Source organism: Leptodactylus fuscus, chromosome 2 (genome assembly GCF_031893055.1).
Source record: "Leptodactylus fuscus isolate aLepFus1 chromosome 2, aLepFus1.hap2, whole genome shotgun sequence".
Classification (NCBI taxonomy): Eukaryota; Metazoa; Chordata; class Amphibia; order Anura; family Leptodactylidae; genus Leptodactylus; species Leptodactylus fuscus.
Genome location: NC_134266.1, coordinates 1472468 through 1486063, shown reverse-complemented (window position 1 = coordinate 1486063; position 13596 = coordinate 1472468). Strand labels below are relative to the sequence as shown.

Sequence of the window (13596 nt, the reverse complement as noted above, 5' to 3'; positions counted from 1 at the left end):
TATAACTACTATAATACTACTCCTATGTACAAGAATATAACTACTATAATACTACTCCTATGTACAAGAATATAACTACTATAATACTACTCCTATATACAAGAATATAACTACTATAATACTACTCCTATGTACAAGAATATAACTACTATAATACTACTCCTATGTACAAGAATATAACTACTATAATACTGCTCCTATGTACAAGAATATAACTACTATAATACTACTCCTATGTACAAGAATATAACTACTATAATACTACCTCCTATATACAAGAATATAACTACTATAATACTGCTCCTATGTACAAGAATATAACTACTATAATACTACTCCTATGTACAAGACTATAACTACTATAATACTACTCCAATGTACAAGAATATAACTACTATAATACTACTCCTATGTACAAGAATATAACTACTATAATACTGCTCCTATGTACAAGAATATAACTACTATAATACTGCTCCTATGTACAAGAATATAACTACTATAATACTACCTCCTATGTACAAGAATATAACTACTATAATACTGCTCCTATGTACAAGAATATAACTACTATAATACTACTCCTATGTACAAGAATATAACTACTATAATACTACCTCCTATGTACAAGAATATAACTACTATAATACTACTCCTATGTACAAGAATATAACTACTATAATACTACCTCCTATGTACAAGAATATAACTACTATAATACTACTCCTATGTACAAGAATATAACTACTATAATACTACCTCCTATGTACAAGAATGTAACTACTATAATACTACTCCTATGTACAAGAAAATAACTACTATAATACTACTCCTATGTACAAGAATATAACTACTATAATACTACTCCTATGTACAAGAATATAACTACTATAATACTACTCCTATGTACAAGAATATAACTACTATAATACTACACCTATGTACAAGGATATAACTACTATAATACTACCTCCTATGTACAGGAATATAACTACTATAATACTACTTCTATGTACAAGAATGTAACTACTATAATACTACCTTCTATGTACAAGAATATAACTACTGTAATACTGCTCCTATGTACAAGAATATAACTACTATAATACTACTCCTATGTACAAGAATATAACTACTATAATACTGCTCCTATGTACAAGAATATAACTACTATAATACTACTCCTATGTACAAGAATATAACTACTATAATACTACCTCCTATGTACAAGAATATAACTACTATAATACTACTCCTATGTACAAGAATATAACTACTATAATACTACCTCCTATGTACAAGAATATAACTACTATAATACTGCTCCTATGTACAAGAATATAACTACTATAATACTATTCCTATGTACAAGAATATAACTACTATAATACTGCTCCCATGTACAAGAATATAACTACTATAATATTACCTAGTATGTACAAGAATATAACTACTATAATACTACTCCTATGTACAAGAATATAACTACTATAATACTGCTCCTATGTACAAGAATATAACTACTATAATACTACTCCTATGTACAAGAATATAACTACTATAATACTGCTCCTATGTACAAGAATATAACTGCTATAATACTACTACTATGTACAAGAATATAAATACTATAATACTACTCCTATGTACAAGAATATAACTACTATAATACTATTCCTATGTACAAGAATATAACTACTATAATACTGCTCCCATGTACAAGAATATAACTACTATAATATTACCTAGTATGTACAAGAATATAACTACTATAATACTGCTCCCATGTACAAGAATATAACTACTATAATATTGCTCCTATGTACAAGAATATAACTACTATAATACTACTCCTATGTACAAGAATATAACTTCTATAATACTACCTCCTATGTACAAGAATGTAACTACTATAATACTACCTCCTATGTACAAGAATATAACTACTATAATACTACCTCCTATGTACAAGAATATAACTACTATAATACTACTCCTATGTACAAGAATATAACTACTATAATACTACTCCTATGTACAAGAATATAACTACTATAATACTGCTCCTATGTACAAGAATATAACTACTATAATACTACTCCTATGTACAAGAATATAACTACTATAATACTACCTCCTATATACAAGAATATAACTACTATAATACTGCTCCTATGTACAAGAATATAACTACTATAATACTACTCCTATGTACAAGACTATAACTACTATAATACTACTCCAATGTACAAGAATATAACTACTATAATACTACTCCTATGTACAAGAATATAACTACTATAATACTGCTCCTATGTACAAGAATATAACTACTATAATACTGCTCCTATGTACAAGAATATAACTACTATAATACTACCTCCTATGTACAAGAATATAACTACTATAATACTGCTCCTATGTACAAGAATATAACTACTATAATACTACTCCTATGTACAAGAATATAACTACTATAATACTACCTCCTATGTACAAGAATATAACTACTATAATACTACTCCTATGTACAAGAATATAACTACTATAATACTACCTCCTATGTACAAGAATATAACTACTATAATACTACTCCTATGTACAAGAATATAACTACTATAATACTACCTCCTATGTACAAGAATGTAACTACTATAATACTACTCCTATGTACAAGAAAATAACTACTATAATACTACTCCTATGTACAAGAATATAACTACTATAATACTACTCCTATGTACAAGAATATAACTACTATAATACTACTCCTATGTACAAGAATATAACTACTATAATACTACACCTATGTACAAGGATATAACTACTATAATACTACCTCCTATGTACAGGAATATAACTACTATAATACTACTTCTATGTACAAGAATGTAACTACTATAATACTACCTTCTATGTACAAGAATATAACTACTGTAATACTGCTCCTATGTACAAGAATATAACTACTATAATACTACTCCTATGTACAAGAATATAACTACTATAATACTGCTCCTATGTACAAGAATATAACTACTATAATACTACTCCTATGTACAAGAATATAACTACTATAATACTACCTCCTATGTACAAGAATATAACTACTATAATACTACTCCTATGTACAAGAATATAACTACTATAATACTACCTCCTATGTACAAGAATATAACTACTATAATACTGCTCCTATGTACAAGAATATAACTACTATAATACTATTCCTATGTACAAGAATATAACTACTATAATACTGCTCCCATGTACAAGAATATAACTACTATAATATTACCTAGTATGTACAAGAATATAACTACTATAATACTACTCCTATGTACAAGAATATAACTACTATAATACTGCTCCTATGTACAAGAATATAACTACTATAATACTACTCCTATGTACAAGAATATAACTACTATAATACTGCTCCTATGTACAAGAATATAACTGCTATAATACTACTACTATGTACAAGAATATAAATACTATAATACTACTCCTATGTACAAGAATATAACTACTATAATACTATTCCTATGTACAAGAATATAACTACTATAATACTGCTCCCATGTACAAGAATATAACTACTATAATATTACCTAGTATGTACAAGAATATAACTACTATAATACTGCTCCCATGTACAAGAATATAACTACTATAATATTGCTCCTATGTACAAGAATATAACTACTATAATACTACTCCTATGTACAAGAATATAACTTCTATAATACTACCTCCTATGTACAAGAATGTAACTACTATAATACTACCTCCTATGTACAAGAATATAACTACTATAATACTACCTCCTATGTACAAGAATATAACTACTATAATACTACCTCCTATGTACAAGAATATAACTACTATAATACTGCTCCTATGTACAAGAATATAACTTTTATAATACTACTCCTATGTACAAGAATATGACTACTATAATACTACTCCTATGTACAAGAATATAACTACTATAATACTGCTCCTATGTACAAGAATATAACTACTATAATACTACTCCTATGTACAAGAATATAACTTCTATAATACTACTCCTATGTACAAGAATATAACTACTATAATACTACCTCCTATGTACAAGAATATAACTACTATAATACTGCTCCTATGTACAAGAATATAACTTCTATAATACTACTCCTATGTACAAGAATATAACTACTATAATACTACTCCTATGTACAAGAATATAACTACTATAATACTGCTCCTATGTACAAGAATATAACTACTATAATACTACTCCTATGTACAGGAATATAACTACTATAATACTACCTCCTATGTACAAGAATATAACTACTATAATACTACCTCCTATGTACAAGAATATAACTACTATAATACTACTCCTATATACAAGAATATAACTACTATAATACTACTCCTATGTACAAGAATATAACTACTATAATACTACTCCTATGTACAAGAATATAACTACTATAATACTGCTCCTATGTACAAGAATATAACTACTATAATACTACTCCTATGTACAAGAATATAACTACTATAATACTACCTCCTATATACAAGAATATAACTACTATAATACTGCTCCTATGTACAAGAATATAACTACTATAATACTACTCCTATGTACAAGACTATAACTACTATAATACTACTCCAATGTACAAGAATATAACTACTATAATACTACCTCCTATGTACAAGAATATAACTACTATAAAACTACTCCTATGTACAAGAATATAACTACTATAATACTACTCCTATGTACAAGAATATAACTACTATAATACTACCTCCTATGTACAAGAATATAACTACTATAATACTGCTCCTATGTACAAGAATATAACTACTATAATACTACTCCTATGTACAAGAATATAACTACTATAATACTGCTCCTATGTACAAGAATATAACTACTATAATACTACTCCTATGTACAAGAATATAACTACTATAATACTGCTCCTATGTACAAGAATATAACTACTATAATACTGCTCCTATGTACAAGAATATAACTACTATAATACTACCTCCTATGTACAAGAATATAACTACTATAATACTGCTCCTATGTACAAGAATATAACTACTACAATACTACTCCTATGTACAAGAATATAACTACTATAATACTACTCCTATGTACAAGAATATAACTACTATAATACTACCTCCTATGTACAAGAATATAACTACTATAATACTACTCCTATGTACAAGAATATAACTACTATAATACTACCTCCTATGTACAAGAATATAACTACTATAATACTACTCCTATGTACAAGAATATAACTACTATAATACTACCTCCTATGTACAAGAATATAACTACTATAATACTACTACTATGTACAAGAATATAAATACTATAATACTACTCCTATGTACAAGAATATAACTACTATAATACTATTCCTATGTACAAGAATATAACTACTATAATACTGCTCCCATGTACAAGAATATAACTACTATAATATTACCTAGTATGTACAAGAATATAACTACTATAATACTGCTCCCATGTACAAGAATATAACTACTATAATATTGCTCCTATGTACAAGAATATAACTACTATAATACTACTCCTATGTACAAGAATATAACTTCTATAATACTACCTCCTATGTACAAGAATGTAACTACTATAATACTACCTCCTATGTACAAGAATATAACTACTATAATACTACCTCCTATGTACAAGAATATAACTACTATAATACTACCTCCTATGTACAAGAATATAACTACTATAATACTGCTCCTATGTACAAGAATATAACTTCTATAATACTACTCCTATGTACAAGAATATGACTACTATAATACTACTCCTATGTACAAGAATATAACTACTATAATACTGCTCCTATGTACAAGAATATAACTACTATAATACTACTCCTATGTACAAGAATATAACTTCTATAATACTACTCCTATGTACAAGAATATAACTACTATAATACTACCTCCTATGTACAAGAATATAACTACTATAATACTGCTCCTATGTACAAGAATATAACTTCTATAATACTACTCCTATGTACAAGAATATAACTACTATAATACTACTCCTATGTACAAGAATATAACTACTATAATACTGCTCCTATGTACAAGAATATAACTACTATAATACTACTCCTATGTACAGGAATATAACTACTATAATACTACCTCCTATGTACAAGAATATAACTACTATAATACTGCTCCTATGTACAAGAATATAACTTCTATAATACTACTCCTATGTACAAGAATATAACTACTATAATACTACTCCTATGTACAAGAATATAACTACTATAATACTGCTCCTATGTACAAGAATATAACTACTATAATACTACTCCTATGTACAGGAATATAACTACTATAATACTACTCCTATGTACAAGAATATAACTACTATAATACTGCTCCTATGTACAAGAATATAACTACTATAATACTACTCCTATGTACAAGAATATAACTACTATAATACTGCTCCTATGTACAAGAATATAACTACTATAATACTACTCCTATGTACAAGAATATAACTACTATAATACTACCTCCTATGTACAAGAATATAACTACTGTAATACTGCTCCTATGTACAAGAATATAATTACTATAATACTGCTCCTATATACAAGAATATAACTACTATAATACTACTCCTATGTACAAGAATATAACTACTATAATACTCCTCCTATGTACAAGAATATAACTACTATAATACTACTCCTATGTACAAGAATATAACTACTATAATACTCCTCCTATGTATAAGAATATAATTACTATAATACTACCTCCTATGTACAAGAATATAACTACTATAATACTACTCCTATGTACAAGAATATATCTACTATAATACTGCTCCTATGTACAAGAATATAACTACTATAATACTGCTCCTATGTACAAGAATATAACTACTATAATACTACCTCCTATGTACAATAATATAACTACTATAATACTACTCCTATGTACAAGAATATAACTACTATAATACTACCTCCTATGTACAAGAATATAACTACTATAATACTACTCCTATGTACAAGAATATAACTACTATAATACTGCTCCTATGTACAAGAATATAACTGCTATAATACTACTACTATGTACAAGAATATAAATACTATAATACTACTCCTATGTACAAGAATATAACTACTATAATACTATTCCTATGTACATGAATATAACTACTATAATACTGCTCCCATGTACAAGAATATAACTACTATAATACTACTCCTATGTACAAGAATATAACTTCTATAATACTACCTCCTATGTACAAGAATATAACTACTATAATACTGCTCCCATGTACAAGAATATAACAACTATAATACTGCTCCTATGTACAAGAATATAACTACTATAATACTACTCATATGTACAAGAATATAACTTCTATAATACTACCTCCTATGTACAAGAATATAACTACTATAATACTGCTCCCATGTACAAGAGTATAACTACTATAATACTACTTACTATGTACAAGAATATAACTACTATAATACTGCTCCTATGTACAAGAATATAACTACTATAATACTACTCCTATGTACAAGAATATAACTTCTATAATACTACCTCCTATGTACAAGAATATAACTACTATAATACTACCTCCTATGTACAAGAATATAACTACTATAATACTGCTCCTATGTACAAGAATATAACTTCTATAATACTACTCCTATGTACAAGAATATAACTACTATAATACTACTCCTATGTACAAGAATATAACTACTATAATATTACCTCCTATGTACAAGAATATAACTACTATAATACTACTCCTATGTACAGGAATATAACTACTATAATACTACCTCCTATGTACAAGAATATAACTACTATAATACTACTCCTATGTACAAGAATATAACTACTGTAATACTGCTCCTATGTACAAGAATATAACTACTATAATACTGCTCCTATATACAAGAATATAACTACTATAATACTACCTCCTATGTACAAGAATATAACTACTATAATACTACTCCTATGTACAAGAATATAACTACTATAATACTCCTCCTATGTATAAGAATATATTTACTATAATACTACTCCTATGTACAAGAATATAACTACTATAATACTGCTCCTATGTACAAGAATATAACTACTATAATACTACTCCTATGTACAAGAATATATCTACTATAATACTGTTCCTATGTACAAGAATATAACTACTATAATACTGCTCCTATGTACAAGAATATAACTACTATAATACTATTCCTATGTACAAGAATATAACTACTATAATACTACTCCTATGTACAAGAATATAACTACTATAATACTACCTCCTATGTACAAGAATATAACTACTATAATACTACTCCTATGTACAGGAATATAACTACTATAATACTACCTCCTATGTACAAGAATATAACTACTATAATACTACTCCTATGTACAAGAATATAACTACTGTAATACTGCTCCTATGTACAAGAATATAACTACTATAATACTGCTCCTATATACAAGAATATAACTACTATAATACTACCTCCTATGTACAAGAATATAACTACTATAATACTACTCCTATGTACAAGAATATAACTACTGTAATACTGCTCCTATGTACAAGAATATAACTACTATAATACTGCTCCTATGTACAAAAATATAACTACTATAATACTACTCCTATGTACAAGAATATAACTACTATAATACTCCTCCTATGTATAAGAATATAATTACTATAATACTACCTCCTATGTACAAGAATATAACTACTATAATACTACTCCTATGTACAAGAATATATCTACTATAATACTGCTCCTATGTACAAGAATATAACTACTATAATACTGCTCCTATGTACAAGAATATAACTACTATAATACTATTCCTATGTACAAGAATATAACTACTATAATACTACTCCTATGTACAAGAATATAACTACTATAATACTACTCCTATGTACAAGAATATAACTACTATAATACTATTCCTATGTACAAGAATATAACTACTATAATACTACTCCTATGTACAAGAATATAACTACTATAATACTACTCCTATGTACAAGAATATAACTACTATAATACTGCTCCTATGTACAAGCATATAACTACTATAATACTACTCCTATGTACAAGAATATAACTACTATAATACTACCTCCTATGTACAAGAATATAACTACTATAATACTGCTCCTATGTACAAGAATATAACTACTATAATACTATTCCTATGTACAAGAATATAACTACTATAATACTACTCCTATGTACAAGAATATAACTACTATAATACTACTCCTATGTACAAGAATATAACTACTATAATACTGCTCCTATGTACAAGAATATAACTACTATAATACTATTCCTATGTACAAGAATATAACTACTATAATACTACTCCTATGTACAAGAATATAACTACTATAATACTACTCTTATGTACAAGAATATAACTACTATAATACTACTCCTATGTACAAGAATATAACTACTATAATACTGCTCCTATGTACAAGAATATAACTACTATAATACTATTCCTATGTACAAGAATATAACTACTATAATACTACTCCTATGTACAAGAATATAACTACTATAATACTACTCTTATGTACAAGAATATAACTACTATAATACTACTCCTATGTACAAGAATATAACTACTATAATACTGCTCCTATGTACAAGAATATAACTACTATAATACTATTCCTATGTACAAGAATATAACTACTATAATACTGCTCCTATGTACAAGAATATAACTACTATAATACTATTCCTATGTACAAGAATATAACTACTATAATACTACTCCTATGTACAAGAATATAACTACTATAATACTACTCTTATGTACAAGAATATAACTACTATAATACTACTCCTATGTACAAGAATATAACTACTATAATACTGCTCCTATGTACAAGAATATAACTACTATAATACTACTCCTATGTACAAGAATATAACTACTATAATACTACTCCTATGTACAAGAATATAACTACTATAATACTACTCCTATGTACAAGAATATAACTACTATAATACTACTCTTATGTACAAGAATATAACTACTATAATACTACTCCTATGTACAAGAATATAACTACTATAATACTACTCCTATGTACAAGAATATAACTACTATAATACTACTCCTATGTACAAGAATATAATTACTATAATACTACCTCCTATGTACAAGAATATAACTACTATAATACTACTCCTATGTACAAGAATATATCTACTATAATACTGCTCCTATGTACAAGAATATAACTACTATAATACTGCTCCTATGTACAAGAATATAACTACTATAATACTATTCCTATGTACAAGAATATAACTACTATAATACTACTCCTATGTACAAGAATATAACTACTATAATACTACTCCTATGTACAAGGATATAACTACTATAATACTACTCCTATGTACAAGAATATAACTACTATAATACTACCTCCTATGTACAAGAATATAATTACTATAATACTGCTCCTATGTACAAGAATATAACTACTATAATACTACCTCCTATGTACAAGAATATAATTACTATAATACTGCTCCTATGTACAAGAATATAACTACTATAATACTACTCCTATGTACAAGAATATAACTACTATAATACTACTCCTATGTACAAGAATATAACTACTATAATACTGCTCCTATGTACAAGAATATAACTACTATAATACTACTCCTATGTACAAGAATATAACTACTATAATACTGCTCCTATGTACAAGAATATAACTACTATAATACTACTCCTATGTACAAGAATATAACTACTATAATACTACCTCCTATGTACAAGAATATAATTACTATAATACTGCTCCTATGTACAAGAATATAACTACTATAATACTACTCCTATGTACAAGAATATAACTACTATAATACTATTCCTATGTACAAGAATATAACTACTATAATACTACTCCTATGTACAAGAATATAACTACTATAATACTACTCCTATGTACAAGAATATAACTACTATAATACTACTCCTATGTACAAGAATATAACTACTATAATACTGCTCCTATGTACAAGAATATAACTACTATAATACTGCTCCTATGTACAAGAATATAACTACTATAATACTGCTCCTATGTACAAGAATATAACTACTATAATACTGCCCCCTATGTACAAGAATATAACTACTATAATACTGCTCCTATGTACAAGAATATATCTACTATAATACTACCTCCTATGTACAAGAATATAACTACTATAATACTGCTCCTATGTACAAGAATATATCTACTATAATACTGCTCCTATGTACAAGAATATAACTACTATAATACTACCTAAGTATATAATTTTATAGTTTTATACGTCCTTGTTACTCACTTGGTGGGGGACGGACTGCGCAGGTAACGGGCCTGGATGGATAAAATATCATCATCTTCGTCACCTTTATCAGGGACCACCTGCTCGTTGTCTTGGTCTTGGCCGGACGCCATGCTGGTCACTGTAGACCTGGAATACATCAGGAGATGCGGTGACTAGTCTGTATATTAGTGGTTTCCATCCTGTCCCTTTTTTGTTTTGCAGAACTTCCCGCACAGTTTGCAGCATGCTGCCGAGCGACAGGTTGGAAAGAAATATATTTAGTTTTGGCAATGACCAATGACCCTGATGTGACTACAGGGGGGGTTAGACATTGGCACCATAAGGGGCGAGAAAGAGAAGACGATGTCTATAGTAGACGAAAATATTCCAATCTCCTCTTATTTACTGATCACATTACTGACACTGCCATCCTGTGGTCATACAGGGTGCGGCCTCGCAGTAGTGCAGACTGTACTGTATACTGAGGTTCGGGGCACGTGCTGGTGCTGATTAGAATATATAATACCGGGGTCCTGGCTATACGGGGTGCAGACATAGAAGTGACATTGAGGTCCCTGTAATAAGACCCCAGCTTTCAATTAACACATCTGTATCCGGCCCGTCCACATCTGTGGCTTCAGGAGCCCCGGAGGCGGCCGGATCTGCTGATCGGTGCAGGGTCAATACTGATGACCTATCCTGTATGAAGAGCACAACCCAATGGGTCCAGAGGATTAGTGGGGCCCCATAGACCCCTCCTCTGCTCAGTAATAGGGGGTCACTGGAGGCACCACATGTCCCAGCATAACCACTATATGGACTCCAACACTGCAGCCGCCATATGTAATGTGTGTCACAGTCAGGATGACTGTGAGTGATGATGACGCAGACGATTAATAACGGTGATTGATAACGATAATTGATGGCTTATGATGATAAATGATGATTATTGATGAAGATAATTGATGACAAGAGTGGATTATAATTGATGATGATTGATGTGACGGTCGATAATTGATAATAATTGGTGGGAATGAGTGAGGCTGATAATGATAATTGATGATGATGACTGAGGCGGAGGACTGTGATGATTCAGATGATAAGTCCTGGTGTCGTTTGGGGATATTGATGAAGATGATGATTGATGGCTGATATTGATAATTGATAATTACTGAGGCTGATAATTGATAATGACTGAGGCTGATAATTGATAATTACTATAGCTGATCACTTTCACCTCTCAGGCTCTGTTCCGCCCGCTCTTTGCTGTGACAGCCCCGGGTGTCTCTTCATAGACCCCATTACCGGCTGACATTGATGTTTGAGGCAGTAATACCCGGTCAGTGCTGATGTTTCCCCTCGCCCTCCCGCGCACACCTCGCGTTTCGTCCCCTCCCTCCTCATTTATTATTTCCCCATTTTTTTTACCATCCTGTTCCTCTCTAATTCCTCCGGTCGCCGCCATCCTTCTTTGCCTTTGTCTCATCCTTGTCTATAGTCTTGGTTGTACGTTGCGATCTGCAGCAGCTCTCTCGCCTGCGTCGCCTCCTCTTACACAGACCAGACAAGGCTTTTCATTTCTCAGTTTGAAGTTCAGTTACGTTTCAACCCCGAGACAGTCAGGAGACATTTGGCGGTGACACGACGCATTTCCCGGGCCTTCTCCTGCCGCGGGGCTTTTAACAGGCGAGCGGGGCCGTTCCAGCGAGGGGCCGCGCATTGTCGAGACATCTGAAGAGACGGCGAGGACGGTCTTCAAAGCGGCACATGGCGGGGGCTCATCTCCACCGATGGGATGTCAAGTCAAGCTGTTCTTACGAGCTGAGGGCCGCGCTCTGTGCGCGCCGAACGACCGTAGAGGGAACGTCAGAGGAAAACAGGGCAGAAAGGATTCATAAATACTTGTCAGCGCGGCCGCCGAGCAGAGCGCCAGACTGAATCGCCCCCAAAGGAAAGCGAAGCCGGCACAGCAGGCAGAATGTGAGGAGCAAAGTAATGCGGCCCCTGGTAACGCTCAGGACAGGACTGCTGAGGAACGGCGCCGACAACGAGCAGGAGGGGACACGGCTGTCATCACTGCACGAGGCCGGGGAACACGAGGAGCAAT

The 13596-nt window shown here is 30.4% G+C and overlaps 1 protein-coding gene across 1 annotated transcript in view; it reads right to left on the bottom strand.

Annotated features, from left to right (window-relative positions):
* STYXL2 (serine/threonine/tyrosine interacting like 2) overlaps nt 1-13596 on the bottom strand; it is a 90229-nt gene that overhangs the window by 65585 nt on the left and 11048 nt on the right. The window contains exon 2 of the mRNA XM_075263281.1: nt 11508-11636. Within this exon, the coding sequence (XP_075119382.1) occupies nt 11508-11620 (113 nt within the window). The 5' untranslated portion in view covers nt 11621-11636. The remainder of the gene's footprint in view (nt 1-11507; nt 11637-13596) is intronic.